Raw genomic sequence first — 21,060 nt, 5'->3', positions numbered from 1 at the left:
TGGGGGTGGGGAGGAGGGATTGCAAGCTGGCAACATTCGAAATTGGCTATAAAATGTTACATATAATGAGAATTTGTTTTTGTGTTTGTATGAGCCCTCCATCAATTCCACAGATCAAGTTTAATCATGTAGCATGTTAGTTTCCACTCCTGTTGGAAGCAGGCAATCTCAAGTTTCGCTAATAAAATTTATTTGTAAGGTTTCTTAGTTAATCTTTTTTACTAACCAGGAGTAGGGTCTTTTACTTTGACATTTGGAAACATTTGTATTAATAATAGCAATTTTTTGAGGTTCCCACTTCTTGAAATTGGACATTTGTAAAGTTAATGCATGTCTTTTTCTCTCTTGTTACAAATTATTTGCTTAATTTTATGACTTTGGGATGGCTGCCAGTGACTTCCTAGCCCAAAAATGATGCTGGTGAGAAAGAAATGATTATGTTTTGTATTTAGTTAGATTTATTAGTGCTGACTTGGGCTTTGTGCTCAGGCTAATGAGTTCATAGGCGTCATCCGAAGATTCTTGGGTCTCAGATTCAAGCTTAAATTCAACCACTAGAAGGTTATAATATTTTATAAAGTTTAATCCTTGAGTCATTTTTTCCCAGAGTTAACTACATTTGATTCAGATGTTGAACGTAATTCTCATTAAAGTTTTGCTGAAAGTATCGCACCCTGTTATACCCTGCTTCGTGTTTTCACAGAGCATTGGAATTCCACTCAGCAATAAATGAGCTCCCCACCCTGCTTATCTCTTAAAAGTATGCATTTTTTCAAAAAGTCTCAGACTGCCCAATGTCTTTCTAACCTATATTTTGGTTCGAATATCCTAAAATTTTAATTAACTAGATATGAGGAATACCAGCCAAGTTTGTTCATTGGAATTCATTCTGTATATTTCTTTTTTAAGTACATCTTTTGCAACTTGTAGATGCTGAAGTTATTTAGTAGGTATATTTTTGAGGACCCTTGGTTATAAGTAACAGAAATGCAATTAAAAGTATTTCAGCATAGCACAGTTTTCTGACTCACATAATGACACAATGTAGGGAAAACCTGCTTCAGGCATAGCCATATCCAGGAGCTTAAACAGGCTTATGAGTAATCTTTCTCTTCAACGCTCTGCTCTGCTTTCCTTTATATTGGCTTCTTTCTCTGACAAACGCCTTTCTTCTTGTAAGCCATGAGCACCAGCATCTTTACATCCTGGAAGCTACAATTCCAATAGAAACAAAGATTTTTTATCTCATGTAATCTCTGTAAAAGTCATGAAGTAACATTTTTGCCATTCGGTAATGATCCTTCCTGACCCAGTCTCTGTGGCTAGGAGGTTGGAATGCTGGTTGACAAGGTGTGATGGCTAGAGAATCTCCAGCAACACCATCTGCGATTTTGTTAGAAATACACACTCTCGGGTCCCATCTTAGTCTCAGTGAATCAGAAAATCTGAGAGTGGGGCTCAGCATACTGGGTTGTTAAAAAAAACCCTCCAAGTGATTCTGATGTGCACTCGAGCTTGAGAACCACGCAATATCGTAATTGGCCCAGCCTGGGCTCTGCTTGCAACCCGTGCAATTTCAGTGTAATTTCCATCTCACAGGGACTGCATAGAAAGAAAAAAAAAAATCTGAGGAGCTGATATCAGGAAAAAAAAGAATTGATTCTGTGCTGGAACAGATGAGATTTCAGCCCAAGAATAAAGTTCTTCTTTGTTTCTAATGCCTTTATTTCTCAGAAGACTGTGAATTATGAATTCCCCTCCAGAAAGCCAATATTCTAATGAAGCAAGCACACGTTCATCTTCCTCTAGCATATAGTGCTTTAGTTTAAATTTCATCTCCACATAGGTACATGGCTAATCTTGAAAGGTTTCCCGACCATATTATTTTCTTATCAAATGCTTCCTTAGCTACAATTAAAACTTTCAATAATAAACCTTATCATGCCTCTGTGATAAATAGAACAGGTTCGTGTGCTTCAAAATTTCTCAGTGAAAATGGCAGTGATGCCCACAGACTTTTAGAAAAGGTGGTCAGCACCGCAATATCATCCAAAATAATTTGAAAACAATTTTTTTTAAAAAATCCTCTAAGAAGGGAAATGAAGGAAGCTTTTCACATTACTTAAGATTTTTAACTTAATTTGGGACATTTGCACCTATTATCCAGGAGTTGGCAGTAGCGAGCATGTCTGTCATCTCTGACTCGATCTAATCCCAAGAATCCTCTGGGTACTTGTAGAAAATAAAGATCCAAAGGCTCCTTTTTGGGATATTCTTATTTGGGGATGGGAGGGGGTCCAGGGCAGGAACAGGGAATTTGTACTTCCAGTAACTACCGCAGGGAACTCTTATGATCAGGCATGTTTGGCACACTCTATAGCGGTAAAGAGCGAGGATGCTACAGTGAATTGGTGTGGGGTCAATTCTTGGTTGTAGCTTCTACCAGCTGGGAGTTCGTTCCGTAACCTTGTGACGTCTCACATGTTGCTGTCATGACTGTTTGCTGTTATCATTCTTTTCCTTCTCCCGTAACTCACCTACCTGTTGCACTGTCTTCTTTCTGTTGCAGATTGAGGACATGCAGTGGGGTAAAGGGGTCCGGGAGACCCCCCCGTCCGTGTGTACACGGCCATGCAAGCCCGGGCAGAGAAAGAAGACACAGAAGGGAACTCCTTGCTGCTGGACCTGTGAGCCCTGTGACGGCTACCAGTACCAGTTTGATGAGATGACATGCCAACATTGCCCCTACGACCAGCGCCCCAATGAGAACCGAACCGGCTGCCAGGACATCCCCATCATCAAACTGGAGTGGCACTCCCCCTGGGCCGTCATCCCGGTCTTCCTCGCCATGTTGGGGATCATCGCCACCATCTTTGTCATGGCCACTTTCATCCGCTACAACGACACTCCCATCGTCCGCGCATCTGGGCGGGAACTGAGCTATGTTCTGTTGACCGGCATCTTTCTCTGCTACATCATCACTTTCCTGATGATAGCCAAACCTGATGTGGCCGTGTGTTCTTTCCGGAGAGTTTTTTTGGGCTTGGGTATGTGCATCAGTTATGCAGCCCTCTTGACAAAAACCAATCGGATTTATCGCATATTTGAACAGGGCAAGAAATCAGTGACAGCTCCCAGACTCATAAGCCCAACGTCACAGCTGGCGATCACTTCCAGTTTAATATCAGTTCAGCTTCTGGGTGTTTTCATTTGGTTTGGTGTGGACCCACCCAACATCATCATAGACTACGACGAGCATAAGACAATGAACCCTGAGCAGGCCCGGGGAGTTCTCAAGTGTGACATCACCGACCTCCAAATCATCTGCTCCTTGGGATATAGCATTCTTCTCATGGTCACGTGTACTGTGTATGCCATCAAGACTCGGGGTGTCCCAGAGAATTTCAACGAAGCCAAGCCCATTGGATTCACTATGTACACGACATGTATAGTCTGGCTTGCCTTCATTCCCATTTTTTTTGGCACCGCTCAGTCGGCAGAAAAGGTAAGTGAAAATGCACACCACCCCACACGTTTCAAAAACGTGTTCCTTTTTGTAAATATTGAAGCCAAATCGATTGTATAGAGTAACAGGTTTTAAAAATGCAGAATGGTATTCCCAAGACTAGACAAATCGTGACTGAATAGGCATTGATGCTGTAGACGTCTAAAACCTGCATGGAGCTGTGCTACTTTTGTTCCACTGGAAACCAACCAGAGGTATAGCCTTTTCAAGTTAACTGATTCGAGAGTGATGCAATGTAGCAAGAGATTATCCAGTATAAAATAATCCAATCTCTATCCTATCCATTCTTTACCCACTCCCTCCTCTTTCAAACCTATTTCCTTGGGATAAGAGAGGAGGGCCACAGTCCCTTATCCCCCAGGATAAGGATGGTCATCACCAGCTCTCTCTCTTCCTATTGGCTGTGTAGGTGCTCCCTGTGGATTGGATCACGTATGTAAGCTATACAACAGATGCCTATACTTACGTGTATCTCTAAATGGGTGGATATAGGAGAGCTTCGGTTGTCATTCCACTCTATAGGCTCCCTACAGCTAGATGTACATTAATTGCCTCCAGTGAGGCAGAGCGATAGCAGAGACTCAAGTCTGCAGCAGTGGGAGGGCCAGTATGTCACAGGGGAAGTGTCATGCGGCTGTGAAATTTCAAAGTTTTCAACATTAGTGGGCCGTAATATGTCGATCCTATATATTTTCAGTGTAAATGATTTCTCCCATATAGTTATACATTTTTTATGAGTCTGTAAGTTAGGCAGTCCTAATATGTTGAATCCTAATGCAACTAATGTGTGTCTAGCTATAGCTTTGACCTGGGTGCAAATCAGGCAATGCTATAGAGTTGATTCTAAATGTGGTTTATAGACATCTGAGTTCTGTGCTCACCTGGATATAGTTTTGTGTATATGCAAATTGGGCAATCCTAATAGGTTGATCTTAATGAGATGCGGTGTCCTTTACTCAGTGAAGGTAGCTCTGACATGTCAGTACAGCTGAAGCCAGAACTGAGACTTAAGTCCCCACTGGCACACTCTGTAGAGAGAGCACAGCTATAGCTTGATTAGAATCAGCACATCAGGCATTGAGCCTGGTACCACGTTACTTTGGAGAAGTCTCTGAAACGTTCAAGGGCTCAGTGCCCTAAGTGGGGAAAACAAGGATTGAAGTAGAAATGTCTACAAATTTACAAATCTCTGCTTCTAGGAATTAGTTGAATCTGGTTGTTTACACTGTTACTTCTGTTCTCAGTATAATCTTAGAAAGGATTAATGGGCTTTGGCTAGTTCTTCAACTGAAAAGATGTCTTTTACCTAACTAGTTTGCTTCAGCAGCTATAAGTTTGGCCTGTGTTTAAAATTAAAAAGGCAAGTATCTTATGAAACCACATTGAATTCTAAGCCCAAGGACAGTGAATGGTTCCAGATTATGGTTTTAGCCATAAAAGGAAGTTCTTAGAGGAGTTCTTAAATATATACTCAATGAGCATAGTATGTGTCCAGAAGTATGTTTCAAATTCATATCGCATGTTTACTGTCTATGAAACCAACTTGAATTTTCATTTCCTTGCTTTATCTCTCCCTGGGCTGAGAGAATAGTAAACTCTGAGTTAGAGTAGCGAAATGCAGTGCATGCCGGTAAGTGGATAACCATGGACTTTTTTATGGGGACTAATGTGTATCCTGAAAGCCTATGGAGATAATCATTATTTGGTAATTAAACACAATTTCCCATGCAATAGGTTAAAAACATTAGATCTTTTTCTTGTAAGTTTATGCTTGAGGAATATAAAAGGCAGGGATCATTGTAGTTGTTCTACAGATGAGCCTTCTTGTAAAGCATATTTGGCAATATAGGTCTCTACCATTTCATTTGTCATTTCTAGCATTTCTAGTCATGACTCTGAATCTTGTCACTTAAGATCAGGGGTATAATTTACTCATTTAAAGTCCTGAGAAGGATGCAAGTTTTCAGGAATTGAATTCACTGATTTGAGTTGTTCCAGAAGACATTGCACTGGTAGCATAGGACTACAGGGAAAATTAAGCTGGCTTCAAACAGTGTGCTTTGAACACCAGAGCTTAGAAGGCACACATTTCTCTTTGTATATTCTCAAAGGATTATGATTATTTACATAGTTGATTGACACAGTTGAATGTACTCAATTGCCAAATGGGAACAGTGAATTGTGTATGAAAATGTGCATGCCTTCATGCTAGGCATATTGCTAGAGAAGCATGTGTGATCAGTTAAAAATATTTTAAGCACATGAAACCACGCAATTTAAACTGTGGAAGGCAGCAAATTGCCAAATGCAACAAAGATATCACACCAAAAGGCATTATTGCCAAGCTACTACATACAGAATCATAGCCCTTCCATTTTTGTTTAGATTTAAGAGTTGAAGTATTTCAACTGGAACAATTCCATTGTTACAAGACACACACACAAAAGAAAAATTAAGCAGTGAGTTCAGTAATAACTATTTACTGTTTCAGGAAATTGAATTTGTTTTGATTATATGAGGATTTCTTTGTGAAATTTCTCATCAGTTGAGTTCATTAGCACAGCATAAAGTATGAGAAATGTTCCTTTTTGTCTGGCAAAACCAACCCTCATGAAGTTTATTTTTGCTTTTGTTAAGGAGGATGCAGGATATTACTGTTATCTTGATCTATCCTTGCTAACCCCGTGACTTCCAGAATGAGGATCTTGCAACAGGGCCAGGGATGGAAGAGGGAAACTCTAGCTGTAAAATAACAATTCCTTAACTTAGGAATTATATTTATGTGACTGCAATGATTCAAGGAAATACTGCAAATGGTAGAACGCTAGCACAGCAGGGGCTAGCTTGGCTAGTGAAGTGCTGTAATATCCTTTTGCTATATACAGACACAGCCTGTTGGCGGACTGGATTGTTTTCATGGAAAACAAAGGCTTGACTTGTGGCTGTATCTTTACAAAGAGTTTTGCATGCAGCCAGGTAGGGAGGATACAGGTTACCCTGCTCAAATCTGGGAAACCCTAGAGATGCTATGTTTATCCAATTGTTTTTAGCCAGTTGTTGTCTGGAGAACTTTCTGGGTAAGCCAATATATCATTTCTTACACATGGACAGGGAGACAAGTACCATTGGCTCTACAAAGGCAAAGTAGACCTTGGTGTAAAAGGCAAAGGATCAGAGGGTCTCAGAGGTCTTTCCCTCTGTGCACATGTGTTTGTTTGGATAACGGGGTGGTGAGAAGAGGAGAAAGAAAAGAATTGAGGCCATTCTTCTGATCACAGAAAAATGCTGGAAAAAGAGTAGTGTCTTGAAGGAAAGAGTTATGTCCTCTGTAATATGACCCACAAACCTCTCTTGTGCACATATCAGAACAGAACCAGGGTGAGTTTCAATAGTAAAATAATAGGGTTCTTTGGTTTTCATTGAAGCATATTCCACTAAATGACAGAATCAGGGCCATTGTTGGCAACCTCTGCACCAGCTCAGGGTTCTTAACTCAGTGGCCCAAAATTGTGTCTGTGATAATCCCCAGGGAAATTTGTTTTAAAAAATATTGCATGTCCACCCTCCCCAACTGGCTCAGTAGGGCTTGGATGGGCATAAAACTCTAGACTTTTTAAACAAACACGCGGGAAAAATACCACTGGAAACCAAGCATGCTTCTTAAAACGGCCTGAATATTTTCTTTCTAATCCAGAAAAGATAGTCTGTAAGTATTTCCTGATTTCTAATTTAAAGGCCTTTGGGAATAAATTCTCATCCCAAACAACTGGGCGAACCAAGAGATCAGAAAGATACGACCCAGGGTCAGAGACAAAGTCTGGAGTCAAAGGGTCTGAATAAAGCGTCAACTTCAGAGTGGACCAGAGAGCTGAAAAGCTGGGACCAAGGCACTAGCCCTGGAACAGAGCTAGCAAGAGGGCAGGCAGGTAGGAGTGTTCCCCAGGGGTATTTCTTGAAGACCTTTTGATCTCCCGGTTGTATCAGACAGCTCCCCAGAATCTGAACACAAAGCAAAGCCAGCCTAGGACTAATACTATGGATGAGACATATTTGGCAGGGAGGCAAACATTCCCTAACCCATGCCTGAGGCAGACATCACTAATCAGTCGTGCCAAGCTGCCCCTGAACCCTTGTGTAGTCTTGAAACCCTTATCATCACAGTCTTTAGGCAACCACTAGCCATAAATCAGAACCAAAAGGAATTTGAAATCCACGTGCCATTTCTGATGTAGTGCTGGGTTCCAACAAATGACCCTCACTATCTCTTCCCATCCAGCTGTTGTCATTGTGCTGAAGGTCTTGAACAGCTTCCATCAAGATTAATCTGCTTAAAGGTACAGAAGAGTCAGGGAAATGAGGTGTGCTTGAATTACTCTTTATTTTGTCTCTGATCACACATCTCCTTTTTTTTTTTTTTTTTAATTGTCCAATGCCATACAGGAAGGAAAAGACCTAATTCTCTTCGAAAGTAACATATCAGTTAATGCTTCTGTACTATTTGATTTGATTAAAATTTTCTCCTGGTCTTTCAGCAATTGAACTAATAATTGTGAAACACCTACTAGTCCCTAGTGCTCTGTGAAGGGCTGTGATGCAGATGAAAAGAAGACACCATCCTTGTTAGATAGGAACTGAAAGCCAGTGGTCCTCACAGGCCTTCAGACAAACATCACCTAGTGTGAAATAAGCTATATTTGTCACACAAAGAATGCAGGATGGACACACGGAGAAAGGGACCTCCGGTTAAGCTTCATGGAAAATGGGACAAGGGACCAGAAGTTAACAGGCACAGGAAGTGCTAAAACAAGCCAGTAAGACATTATATATCACATGTGGAAAAAGTAGGGGGAGGTGTTTTCGCCATAAGGTGAGGAGACAAGATTGTACTTAGGTGATTTTGACTCTTGCAAACCTGAGAGGGTGTGATAATAAAATATAATAAAACCTCATTTTATGGGCAAATTTTGACACAATGTGAACCCCTTATTTCATTCCCAAATCAAACTTTTGGCAAGAATCACATCTTTTCTAAGGGGTGAGCCACGTGAATTTTAAATACTAGAGCGTGTCAGCTGGAACACCTGCTGTTCTTTCTTAGGATGAAATATCCCCTTATGTGCACGTTGAATTCTGCGTGGTCTTCCTTGTGATGCTGTCCCATCCCCCTTCTCTGGCTTGGGGGGCCTGGACTCTGTAACAGAGATAATGATGCAGTGCAAGAGTAGCAAAGCCAGGTGGCGAAGGGCTGTGTTTTGACTTTCTCTTTGAAGCTATGGAGACCCAACAAAAGTTTCCAAGTGTGGGAGGAATGGGAGCATAGGATCTCTTGGAAAGTGAATCCCGGGGATAGTACTTGAGGACGAGCCAAGGTGAAACAACTAGAGAACTAGTTAAGTAGCTGTTGTCATAGATGGATCAAAAGATGACACTGCCTTGAAGAAAGCCTGAGGGACTAGAAAAGATAGAGCAGTTCTGAAAGCTGTTTTGAAAGTTTTAAACATTAAAAGAATATGTGAACAGGCTATGCCTTATCTTTTTTTGTTACTCTGCTTTCTTGCTGAAATAAGAGATAGGGATTTTTGTGTGTGTGTGGGTTTTGCAAGTAACATTGCCCACTACTGAATCTTTTTTTTTCAAACAGCAACTAAGTGAGGAAAGAAAGGACTCTTGTCATTCCATCCTCTAGAGACAATCACTGTCAACAGTCTGATGGCTCTCCCTTTAGATGTATAAGTACACACAGACACAAACATATTTTAAATTAAAAATTCTTATTCTCCCTTCTGGAATGCTTACTGAGACCTTCACCTCGCATCTAAATATAGTGGAGAGGAATGTTCCAGGGCATAGATGACACTGGGGCCATTTGTCCACCCATGCTGTGAGGGCCATGTGTACTGGTGGTTGAGGTGTTACTTCTGCTGTTTAGTTTTGTCTGTTTAAATTTTTATCAAAAGCTTGTGAAACCCTCTCTTTTCTGCTTCCTGCTGTGACCTTAGTGAGAGCTGAGCTTCTCTCCAAACAACCCTCTGAAGCCAGCTGTTTGCACATCTGGTATTAGCCAGTGGCCTGGAATAGTGCAGTCCTCCTTTTTCTCCTCATGAAGCACCAGCTAATTTCAAGTGCCGTCGCCTAGGATAACTGGAGCCTTCTCCATCATAGTCCTTTCCTTTAGCCAGAAAAGGTAGTTCAGCTAGTAAAACTCAAGAGTATGTAAAACTGAATTTGAGCTAGAACTAATAAGGAAATGATTTGACTACGTTAGAACAAAGGCTCTGACCATTCAAGGTTTGAACAGAGAGGTACTCAAGAAAAACATTTCTGTGAGAAAGAAGACTGAAGGAGTTTTGAATCTGTTCCTGGTGGTGTGCTCCCTGGAGCCCAGTTTTCCCTTTAGATGTCTTTCATTTTGATACCTCAGCCACCAAAAGACCCAGTCGCAGGGACCCAGGCCTCACCTTTATAACTAGCATCAGGATAATCAGACAAATCTCTATTCTTTGGCGTTTCTAAGAGCATCAAACACCACCTATCATTTTCACAAGCAACTCTTCTCAAAGCACAGGAAATCATAAACATAGTCTCCTGATGAGCTGTCAGAGCACTGCCAAATCCAGCCTTGGGGGCCTGAGCTGCCCGTACCATAGATCAGAATACATACTGGTCTCTAGGGTTACTTTCAGGTCCCAGTTTCCCTCTGGTCCTAGAAGACCATTCCTCCCTACCCCCTCAACCTATGGTGTTCCAAATCTAATCATTATATGTTGTGAAAGGCGAAAGATTTATACGATCTGAAGAGAAACCAGAGTATATAATCATTGCATATTGTGGATGTGTCATTTAACCTTTTTGGTCCTAGGGTTTTCACCTGCACAGTAGATATAATTATTCCTTCTTCTAGATTTGCTTAAGAGCAAATGAGTTCTTTAAATTGTTTAGCACAATATTTAAAAGACTGATGGTACCAGGTACTGGTGAGGATGTGAGACAACGGGAACTCTCATGCTCTGCTGGTGGGAGTGTCAGAGATAGTATAATCACTTTGGAAAATACTTTGGCAGGTTCTTAAAATGGAAAGCATGCACCTACCGTACTACTCTAGCCATTCCTCCTCTGTCTTTACCCGTGAGATATGAAAGAATATGTCCATACAAAGACTTGTATGTGAGTTTTTTTTGGAGATCTATTTTTAATAGATCTGTTTTTAATTGTTTCCAAAACTGGAAACAATCCCAGTGCCCATCGGTAGGTGAATGGATAAGCAAATTACAGTCTATCCATAAAACGAAATACTGCCGTGCACTAAAAAGCAACAGGTTACTGATATGTCCAAGGGCGTGTGTAGATCCTCAGTAATTATGCTGAGTGAAAGAATGCAGATCAAAAATGAGTGTATGTGTATGATTCCATTTATATCAAATTCTTTTTAATGTCCAAAAGTAATCTATAGTAACAGAAAGCAGATCCGTTGTGGGCTGGGGGTGGGGATGGTGCTGAAGAATTACAAAGGAGGGCAAGGAGGGTGATGTATGTGTTCGCTTTCTTGATTATGGTGATGGTTTCACATGTGCGTGCGTGTGTGTGTATATAGATGTCATGTATTTATGGCAGAGCTCATCCAATTGCACACTTCAAATACGTGCAGTTTATTATGTATCAATTATACATCAATAAATCCTTTAAAAATTACTGTGCACAGCAACCCTTCTCCTCCTCTCTTCTTCTTCCTTTTTCTTGAAAGCTAATAATAATTAAGTTTATTATTTAGTGTCCTTATACTTGTGGGCCTATTTGCATAGCGCTGATGCCAGAAATTGCATCAGAAATAAAATTAGAACTGTATAAATGAGTTAGAGTATAAGGAGCGCCTCAAACATTCTCTGGCAAATGGTAAAGGCTCCATAAAGGAGAACTATACCCTTCCCTCCTAGGCTCCCCTTAGCAGCAATGTCTGTCTACGTCAAGGTGGGAGGATGAGCAGAAGTCGAAATAGTCATGTATTTGGGGAAAGTGTAAGTAGAGGCTATAGTATGCATTAGAGGGACAAGAGCTAACTCTGGAGAGGTGGGTAGAGGGGAAATCTTAGGATCCCGTATGCTTGACCTTTTTGTAGGGAAGCGGGGGGCGGTGTGCTTCAGTGAGTTTTAGGGCAGGGGTGTGACGCAGTTGGGTTTATGTTTTAGAAAGATTACTCATGGCTTATGAGTAATGATTTGCATCATAGTTGTGATACTGTGATTTATAATATACATTTGATTTGCATCCCATTTCTGGCATGGAGCTACTAAAACCCTTGAAATTTCCTAAACTAGGAGAACTGTAAAGGTGTCTTTTCTTATGTTAATGAAGTGACTTCTGGGCCTCCAGGAGAGGCTGCCAGGAGAACCAAGCTTGTGATTAGAGTTGGGACTTTCACGTCCACCCCTGACCTCCAGGGAGAAGCTGGAGGTTGAGTCAATCAGCATTGGCCAGTGATTTAATTATTCATGCCTAATGAATGGAGCCTCCATAAAAACCCAAAAGGATGGAGTTTGGAGAGCTTCTGGGTTGGTGAACACTTGGGGATTTGGGGAGAGCAGCGTGCTCGAGAGCATTTTCCACACCCTTTCCCCGTACCTATGCAGTGTCCACATCTTCCCTCTGGCCATTCCTGAGTTATATCCTGTGTAAAACGAACAAACAAAACCAGTCATCTAGTTAGTAAATGTTCTCGAATTCTGTGAGCCACTCTAGCAAAATAATCCAACCTAAGGAGGGGGCTTTCAGGACCTGCAGCCTATAGCTAGTAGGTCAGAAGCACAGGCGACAATCTGGACTAGCAGCTGGCATCTGAAGTGGGGTGGGAGGTGCAGTCTTATGGGGCTGAGCCCTTCACGTATAGAATTTGATGCTATCTTCCATAGTGTCACAATTGAGTTGATTTGTAGGCTATCCAGCAGGTGTCAGAGCATTGCTTAGTGATGTTGTGGGCGGGGGGTCCCATACATTGAAATGGGGTGCAGAATATTTTTTAGTTAATATGTGAAGTTCTACCCTGGGAAGACAGACAGTGGTTACCAGTAATGGTTTAAATGGCTTTTTGCTATAACCAGACTCTTAGATCCATGATACTATCCAACCTGAGGGATGAGGAAGAGCGAACACAGTCTCTTGGATGAAAAGATTGGATCTGCAACTGTATTCAATAGTTGATATATATTCTGGGTATTAGTAAGAGTTTGTTTTGAAGAGTATCTACATACTAGAAATACTGTCTATACACATTTCCCCAGGTTTTGTGTATTCTCACTGTGTTGCCACCGTTCTCTTCTTCCAAAGATAATGGGTCTCTGGCTTTTGAACTGTAAGCAGTTCCTAAAGAGTCCAGCTGTCCTCAGCTGACTGGCCCTGTGTCTTGAGAATCAGGGTGCATATTGTCTGCTATGGAGTTACGCACCCTCTGAGAACCCAGCTTGTTCACCTGTGCCTTTGGTAGCCCTCTGCCCTGGCTCAGCACTGCATTTGACTCTCCACATCGGACTGGGTTTGAACATACAGCCACTGGGAGGTCAGTGCATCAGGAAGTGAAGAGTCTCAAATAAATGGTAATCCAATTGCAAACTTCGAGGAGGGCTCATGTGGAATTTCTCAGCTCTGATGGAACAAAAGTCACATTTTCCCATTCACATCTCAGGCTTGTAAGAGTATTAGAGAGGGGGCCACACGTAGTCAACAGACAAATTGAAGGGCAAGGTTGAGAGTACACTGTGGCAAGAAATTTAAAGGGCAAGCCCGTGCCACTCTGAAGTCTTTATATATGTGAAGGAGGGACCTCAGACACAGGGGGTCATCAGTAAAAATCCATCGGTGGACAGCTGAATGAGGAAACCAAAAGTCCTATTTTCTTTCCTGTATCACAGGCTCTCCAGTCTTCACTCTAAACTTTGAAGCCATGATCTAATTTTTCTGATTTCTCACTTCCAAGAAGCTAAAACTGTTTCCAAAGAGGCTTGATTTATATATAAGGAGTCAGTTTTTCACACTTGGGAGGTTCTGGCTAACAGATCCAAAGCCCCAGATCAGTTTGTGGTGATGGGGTTTTAGCATCCAAGACCAGATATGTAGGCTGGCTAAATCTGTCTTCCAATTCTATCGATTCCATTGCGTTTCTCCAGTAACCTTCCTAGTGCCCTGTCAAAGTGACTAGGTTGGAACGCCACGGCCAAATTGCTCTGTAGATGTGACGAGGGCTGCTGCCTGGTGCTGGACCACGTGCCAGGTGAATGAGGTGTTTAGTTTTAACCCAGTAATGAAGTCATTATCTCCTTGTTTAATGTCCCACATCTTGAGATCTAGAAGTACATTGTGCAACTTTTCTATTTTAAGAAATTTAACTGGAGGCAAGGAACCACCCAAATGTTTTGATGTGTCATGAAATTTAATTCGATTTTTAATCCCTTTTCCTCAGAATCCTTGCTGGGTGGACTGGGGTAGAGATAAGTGTATAGGACTTTGACATTTTTGTATTAGTTTTGAAATTGGGACATTACCCACTTATATTGTAGTGGGAAATAGCCTCAAAATCTTCAGATTTTCCACTGTTGAAAATATGGCACAAAAGCTTATAAACAAGCAACAGAGGCAAGCTGCTGACACAGGAGTTGAACCAAACACTCCAGGAATACCTGTGTAAGAGAAGGAGACGTCACCACCTGATTCCAGAGTTAAGAGCTGTGCGGGTGATCTGCAAGCAAGCTCTTTAAATTTTCAATCCTAATAAAAAGATTTGGGAAATGAAAGGGACTGTCATTTCATTTTGTCCTAGAAATCCAGTTTTCCACTATAGCTGTTACAAAAAGAAAATGTAAGGAAATGATTTCCTAATGGTGATGCTGGCAGTCGGTCTGCCTGGTACAGAAGCATCGGTGTCTGTAACGGGTCCTCAGGTACCTAAAATTGAAAATTGTGTGTCTAACGTGTCTGTGCATTCCATTCAGCTGTATGTTGCAGTTGATTGCTTGGCTTATAACCAACAGTCAGTTTTTTTGATCCATTGCCTCCCACTGCACAGGTCTGAAAAGAACAGGTTAGTAGATGTTCTGAAACAGCAAACGTGAAAGGTATTTTTACCCCATAATGGCACAATCTTTTTTTCCCCTCCAGTGCCTATTACCTCTGAGCTAGATATTCTAGGAGAGAGGATGTTAAAATACTTTCCTTTTCTTTTAGAATGGCCCCTGTTATTTGGCAATCAATTTTTAAGTACCTGTAACATGCTAGGCCCAGAAACCCCAACAACTGGGGATCTTATCCTTCCTTTTTAAAAAAAAAAATCCCCAGTGGCTTCCCACTGATACTGATAATTTATTATTATTATTATTACCACCTCCCTGCCACCATCAGAATGAGAATAACATTTAAGCACTTCCTTAGAGCCTATGAGAATTAGATCACAGGGTCATAAACTATGGCCCATGAGACAGATCCAACCAGCTGCTTGGTTTTTTGTTTCTCTTTTTCTTTTACTGTGTTGGGTCTTCGTTGCTGCATGGGCTGTCTCTGGTTGTGGCGAGTGGGGGCTGCTCTTCGTTAAGGTGCGCGGATTTCTCTTTGCAGTGGCTTCTCTTGTTGTGGAGCATGGGCTCTAGGCACACAGGCTTCAGTTGTTGTGGCACACAGGCTCAGTAGTTGAGGCTCACGGGCTCTAGAGCACAGGCTCTGTAGTTGTGGTGCACAAGCTTAGTTGCTTCGCAGCATGTGGGATCTTCCTGGACCAGGGATCGAACCAGTATCCCCTACATCGGCAGGCGGATTCTTAAGCACTGCGCCACCAGGGAAGCCCCCCAGCTGCTTGCTTTTGTAAATAAAGTTTTATTAGAACACAACCATGTTCATTAATTTACATACTCCTTATGGCTGCTTTCATGCTATGAGGGCAGACTTGAGTAGATGTGGCAGAGATAGTATGGCTTTCAAAGCCGAAAATATTTATAATCTGGTTTCTTGACCACAGAAGTTTGCTATCCCTGTCTTAGATGATCTGGTGCTTTCCTCTCTCTCTGAGCCCTGCTTCCTCATGGATTTCCCTTTGGTCTTGCTGATACTTTTTCTTCATTTCAACATACTGAGACCCTTTCCTTCCCAGGACCTTTGCACAGATGTGCCCTCTGTCTAGGATGCTGTCACCTGGAACCTCCCATGCTGCCTTTTTTCATCACTCAGCTCCCAGCTTACAGACTCATATCAGAGGGGGCCTTTAACGCTCCTCCCTGCAAGTTCAAGTTCTCTCTATCCCAGGTACATGTTGTTTCTTCCTAGCTTTCATCAATACCTGATGTCAGTTGTTGTTTTGTTCATGTGTTTCTCACCTGACTACTTGGTTTGTCTGATCCTTCTCTGGACCCCTAGGGCCCCAAACAGGGATTGGCCCTGGTAAACACTCCATGAATCCCTGCAGATCAAATGAATGAATGAGTGAATGACTGAACAGACACACGGAATTGTTTTGGAGTGAGATACAGCCCCTGCCCTCCATGAACCGTTCAGAAGTGGGGAGAGCCATGTCAACTAGTATCTGCGAGAAGTGCTAAAATATGACACCGTAGGGACGTCGGTGTACAGCAAGAAATGGCAGAGATCAGTCTTGTTGGAGGAATATGGGCATAAAGATGACACAGACAAGGCAAATGTTCAAGGGTGACCAGACATTGTTGGACAGAGAAAGCCTTCTAAACTGAAGGAATTGATTGTGGAAGTGATTTACGGAAATTGATATAAAAATGTCCCATCTCACAAACCATTTTCAGTCTTCAGAAGTGGGAAGGTGATGAGAAAATCCCAAAATACACATGATGGTGAGGGCATGGACAAATGGATATTCTTATGAACTGCAAATGGATGTCTAAACTTCTCAAAACTCTTTTTTTCTTTGAGTCTGGATTATTTTTAAACTTTTAAACTCTAAATCTTTTCCAGTTTTATTGAGATAGAATCGACATATACCATTGCATCAGTTTAAGGTGTAGCGCTTAATGATTTGATATATGTATATACTTCAGAATGATTACCTCGATCAGTTTAATTAACATCCATCACTTCAAATAGTTATAATTTCTTTTCTTTTCTTATGACGATAACTTTAAAGATCTAGTCTCTTAGCAACTTTCAAATATACAATACTGTACTGTTAACTATAGTTACCCTACTGTATATTACATAACAGAAATTATTTATCTTATAACTAGAAGTTTGTAGCTTTTGATCACCTTCACTCAATTCACCCCCCACTACTTCTGGCAATCACCAATCTGTTGTCTCTTTATATCAGTTAATGTTTTTTAGATTCCACATATAAGAGAGATCATACAAGACACTGGCTTTCTCTGACTTATTTCACTTAGCATGATGCCCTCAGGGTCCATCCATGTTGTCACAAAGGGCAGGATTTAATTCATTTTTATAGCTATTTTTATTCGTATATTTTTTCTTTTTTAGATGATATATGTACATATACATACATATATATATCTCATATCTTCTTTATCTTTTCATCCTTTGATGGACAGTTAGGTTGTTTCCATACCTTGGCTATTGTAAATAATGCTGTAATGAACACGGGTACAGGTACATCTTCAAAACAGTGATTTTGTTTCCTTTAGATACTGGGCTGGCCAAAAAGTTTGCTCAGGCTTTTCTGAACCAAATGAACTTTTTGGCCAACCCAGTATACTCCCAGAAGTAGAACTGCTAGGTCATATGGTAGTTCTATTTTTAATTTTTAAAGGAATCTCCATACCATTTTCCATAGTGGCCGTACCAGTTAACATTCCCACCAACAGTGCACAAGTATTGCCTTTTCCCCCGCGTTCTCAGCAACACTCGTTATCTCTTGTCTTATCAGTACTAGTTATTCTAATCAAAATGAGGTGATATTTCATTGTAGTTTTGCTTTGCATTTCCCTGATGACTAGCAATGTCAGGCTCCTTTTCATTTACCTATTGGTCATTTGTATATCTTCTTTGGAAAAAATGTCTTTTCAGTTCCTCTGCTCATTTAATTGGGCTGTTTGGGGTTTTTTGCTATTTGATTGTAGGAGTTCTTTATATATCTTTGATTTTACCTCCTTATAAGATATACAATTTTCTCCCATTACAAAGTTTACCTTTTCATTTTGTTGATAGTTTCCTTTGCCGTGCAGAAGTTTTTTAGTTTCATGTAGTCCCACTTGTTTATTTTTGCTTTTGTTGCCATTGCATTTGAAGTCAAGTGCAAAATAATAATTGCCAATACAGATATCAAGGAACTTACCTCCTGTTTTCTTCTGGAAGCTTTATGATTTCAGATCTTAAGCTTACATGTTTTTCCAGTTTGAGCTAACTTTTGTATATGGTGTGAGATAGGAATCCAGTTTCATTTTTTTGTTTATGGCTGTCCAATTTTCCCAATACCATTTATTAAAGAGGCTATCCTTTCCCCATTGTATATGCCCGGCTCCTTTGTCATAAATGAATTGACTATATATATGTGGGTTTAGTTTTGGACTCTCTATTCTGTTCTGTTGATCTATGTGTCTGTTTTTCTGCCAGTACTCTACTGTTTTGATTACAGTAGCTTTGTAATATAGTTTGAAATCAGGCAGTGTGATGCTTCCAGTTTTGTTTGTCTTTTTCAAGATTGCTTTGGCTATTCAGGGTCTTTTGCAGTTCCCTAAAATTTTAGGATTGTTTTTTCTATTTCTGAGAAAAAATGTGATTGAAATCTTGATAGGGATTGCACTGAATCTATAGGTTGCTTTGGGAAGTATGGACATTTTAACAATATTATTTCTTTCAACCATGAGTATGAAAGATTTTCCTACTTATTTGTGTATTCTACAATTTCTTTTATTAATATCTTATAGTTTTCAGTGTACAGATTTTTCACTTTCTTGGTTAATTATCCTTGGGGTTTTTTTTTTTTTTTTTTTTCATGCAATTGTAAATGGATTGTTTTCTGAGAGTTTGATGATAGTGTATACAAATGCAGCTGATTTTTGTATATTGATTTTGTATCCTGCAACTTTACTAAATTAATTTGTTTTAATAGTTTTTTGGTGGAGGCTTTAGGATTTTCTATGATATTATGTCAAGCCTACACATGGAGATAATTACATCTTCCTTTCCAAATTGAATGCCTTTTATTTATTTTTCTTGCCTAGTTGCTTGGGCAGGGCTTCCTATACTATGTTGGATAAAAGTGGTGAGAATGGACATCCTTGTCTTGTTTCTAATCTTAGAGGAAAAGCTTTCGGCTTTTACCATATATTAGTTGTGGAGTTGTCATTATGGCTTTTATTATGTTGAAATATGTTTTCTCTATACCTAGTTTGTTGAGAATTTTTGTCATAAATGGATGTTGAATTTTGTCATATGCTTTTTCTACATCTATTGAGAGAATAATATAGTATTTATTCTTTATTTTGTTAATGTGGTATATCACATTGATTGATTTGTTCGTGTTGAACCCTGGAATAAATTCCAGTTAATCATGGTGTGTGATCCTTTTCATTAACTATTGAAAATGGTTTGCTAATATTTTGTTGAGGAGTTTTGCATTTATCTTCTTTAGGGATATTGTCCTGTAATTTTCTTTTCTTATAGTGTCCTTGTCTGGCTTTTTCATCAGGGTAATTCTGGCCTTGTAAAATGGGTTTGGAAGTGTTCCCTCCTTTTCAGTTTTTTCCCTCCTTTTCAAAAGTTTGAGAATGATTTGAGTTCTTCTTTAAATGTTTGGTAGAATTCACCAGTGAAACCATATGGCCCTGGAATTTTATTTGTTGTGAAGTTTTTGAATATTGATTTGATCTCCTTACTAGTAATTTTTAAGATTTTGTATTTCTTCGTGATTCATTGTTTATAGGTTGTATGTTTCTAGGAATTTTCCATTTCTTCTAGGTTGCCTAATTTACTGGTGTATACTTGTCCATAGTAGTTTCTTATGATCATTACCCTGGTTTCGCTACTTAACCTTTCTCTGTGTCAACTTTTTATAAAATGAGAACATCCGTAATGTTTATCTTAACAAACACAGTAAATAAATATATGAAACACAGAGAGAATGTCAGACTACGGAAAATAATATGGAGAAAAGTAAAGAGGAAAGGAAGTGCCAGGATAGGGGTGGAGCAGTATTTGTGGTTTTGAATAGGAAGCCCTCACTGAGAAGATGAACTGTGAGCAAAGATGTCAAGAAGCAAACTATGAGATCTAAGAGAAGAGTATACAAGGTACAGGGAAGAACAGTGCAAAGGTCCTGAGGTAGAAGGATGTCAGGAGTGTTTGAGAGAGCAGTATTTGTAAGGAGAGTCATAGTAGGATATGGGCATAGAAGGACAGGGAACACAGCACCAATTCATGTGGAGTCAGGTGGGATGTGATGGGTAGCCTTTAAAGGGTTTTGTATGAGACCAAAATCATTTGACTTAGATTTTTAAAGGATCAATCTGACATCCCTTTTATTTTGTGTGAAATACTCAAAACAGTGCCTGGTACATACTAAAAGTATGAACTGCTCAATAAAGTTTAGATATTTTTACCTGTAGTATTAGCCTCATCATCATCTAACTTGAATAAATTTTCTAAAATTTTATCAGGGCCCATATATATACATATATTTTTTAAATAAGAAAACCTTCATCTTCCCTCATTCCCTTCACACACCTATATACGTGCCATTTTCCCACTGCTGGTGACAAGCCAGTTTGTGATGGGAAACACAAGGAAACTGAATTCTTGCACCAACCCTGCCCTGGAACTCAGCCTAGAAACAGTTAAACCCGAGTAGACCTGGGACGGGGCACTAGGGCTCCCACACCTAGTTATGCAATAATTTAAATACAGTATAACAGCATGGAGAGTCTTTTACAATGCATGCATCTCTACAGCTTTGATTTGACAATAACAATTTGGCATTTCAAATACCATTTTGATGTAATCATTGCTCCTGCCCCACAGGATTTCCCCTTTGGCCTTTTTTAAGTGCAGCTTAATCAAATAGCAGATAGTGAGAGAATGGTCCCATATTCATAGCCTTGTTTTCCTGGGATTTGCTGTTTATTCAGTTTGCTATTTTGGACAGTTTCCAATTTCAAACATTCATTCATTTATTCATTTGCCCCACAAATATTAATTGAAAGCCTACCATGTGCCAGGTACTTTTCCAGGTGTTGGGGGTAAAACAGAAAATGAGACAATTCTCTGACCTCATGGAAATTACATTCTGGTAGAATAATAAGACAGTCTACAAATAAACCAATGGATAATGATAAGAAGAAATGGGGGAAATAAAGGAGGCTCTGGAATAGACTTTTCAGGGACTCTGTTTTAGATAGGAGTGGTCAGGGAGGACTTCTTGGAGGAGCTGCTCTTCAACCTGAAAGCTGAATGAAATAAAATAGTAGAGGGAACAGCATGGGCAAAATCCCTCAGTGGAGAGTCTGACTGGCTTGAGAAACAGAAGCTGGGGTGTAGAAGATGGAGGTAGGAGATGGAGTCTGGGAGAGAGCCAGGGCTCTGTA

The 21,060-nt window shown here is 40.2% G+C and overlaps 1 protein-coding gene across 2 annotated transcripts in view; it reads left to right on the top strand.

Annotated features, from left to right (window-relative positions):
* GRM7 (glutamate metabotropic receptor 7) overlaps nucleotides 1-21,060 on the top strand; it is an 802,500-nt gene that overhangs the window by 635,215 nt on the left and 146,225 nt on the right. For both annotated transcript variants that reach the window (XM_057705555.1, XM_057705554.1), the window contains exon 8: nucleotides 2,570-3,505. In XM_057705555.1, the coding sequence (XP_057561538.1) occupies nucleotides 2,570-3,505 (936 nt within the window). The remainder of the gene's footprint in view (nucleotides 1-2,569; nucleotides 3,506-21,060) is intronic.

Source organism: Hippopotamus amphibius, chromosome 13, assembly GCF_030028045.1.
Source record: "Hippopotamus amphibius kiboko isolate mHipAmp2 chromosome 13, mHipAmp2.hap2, whole genome shotgun sequence".
Lineage (NCBI taxonomy): Eukaryota > Metazoa > Chordata > Mammalia > Artiodactyla > Hippopotamidae > Hippopotamus > Hippopotamus amphibius.
Note: the sequence above shows the minus strand (reverse complement) of the source record. Positions and strands in the feature narration are given on the sequence as shown.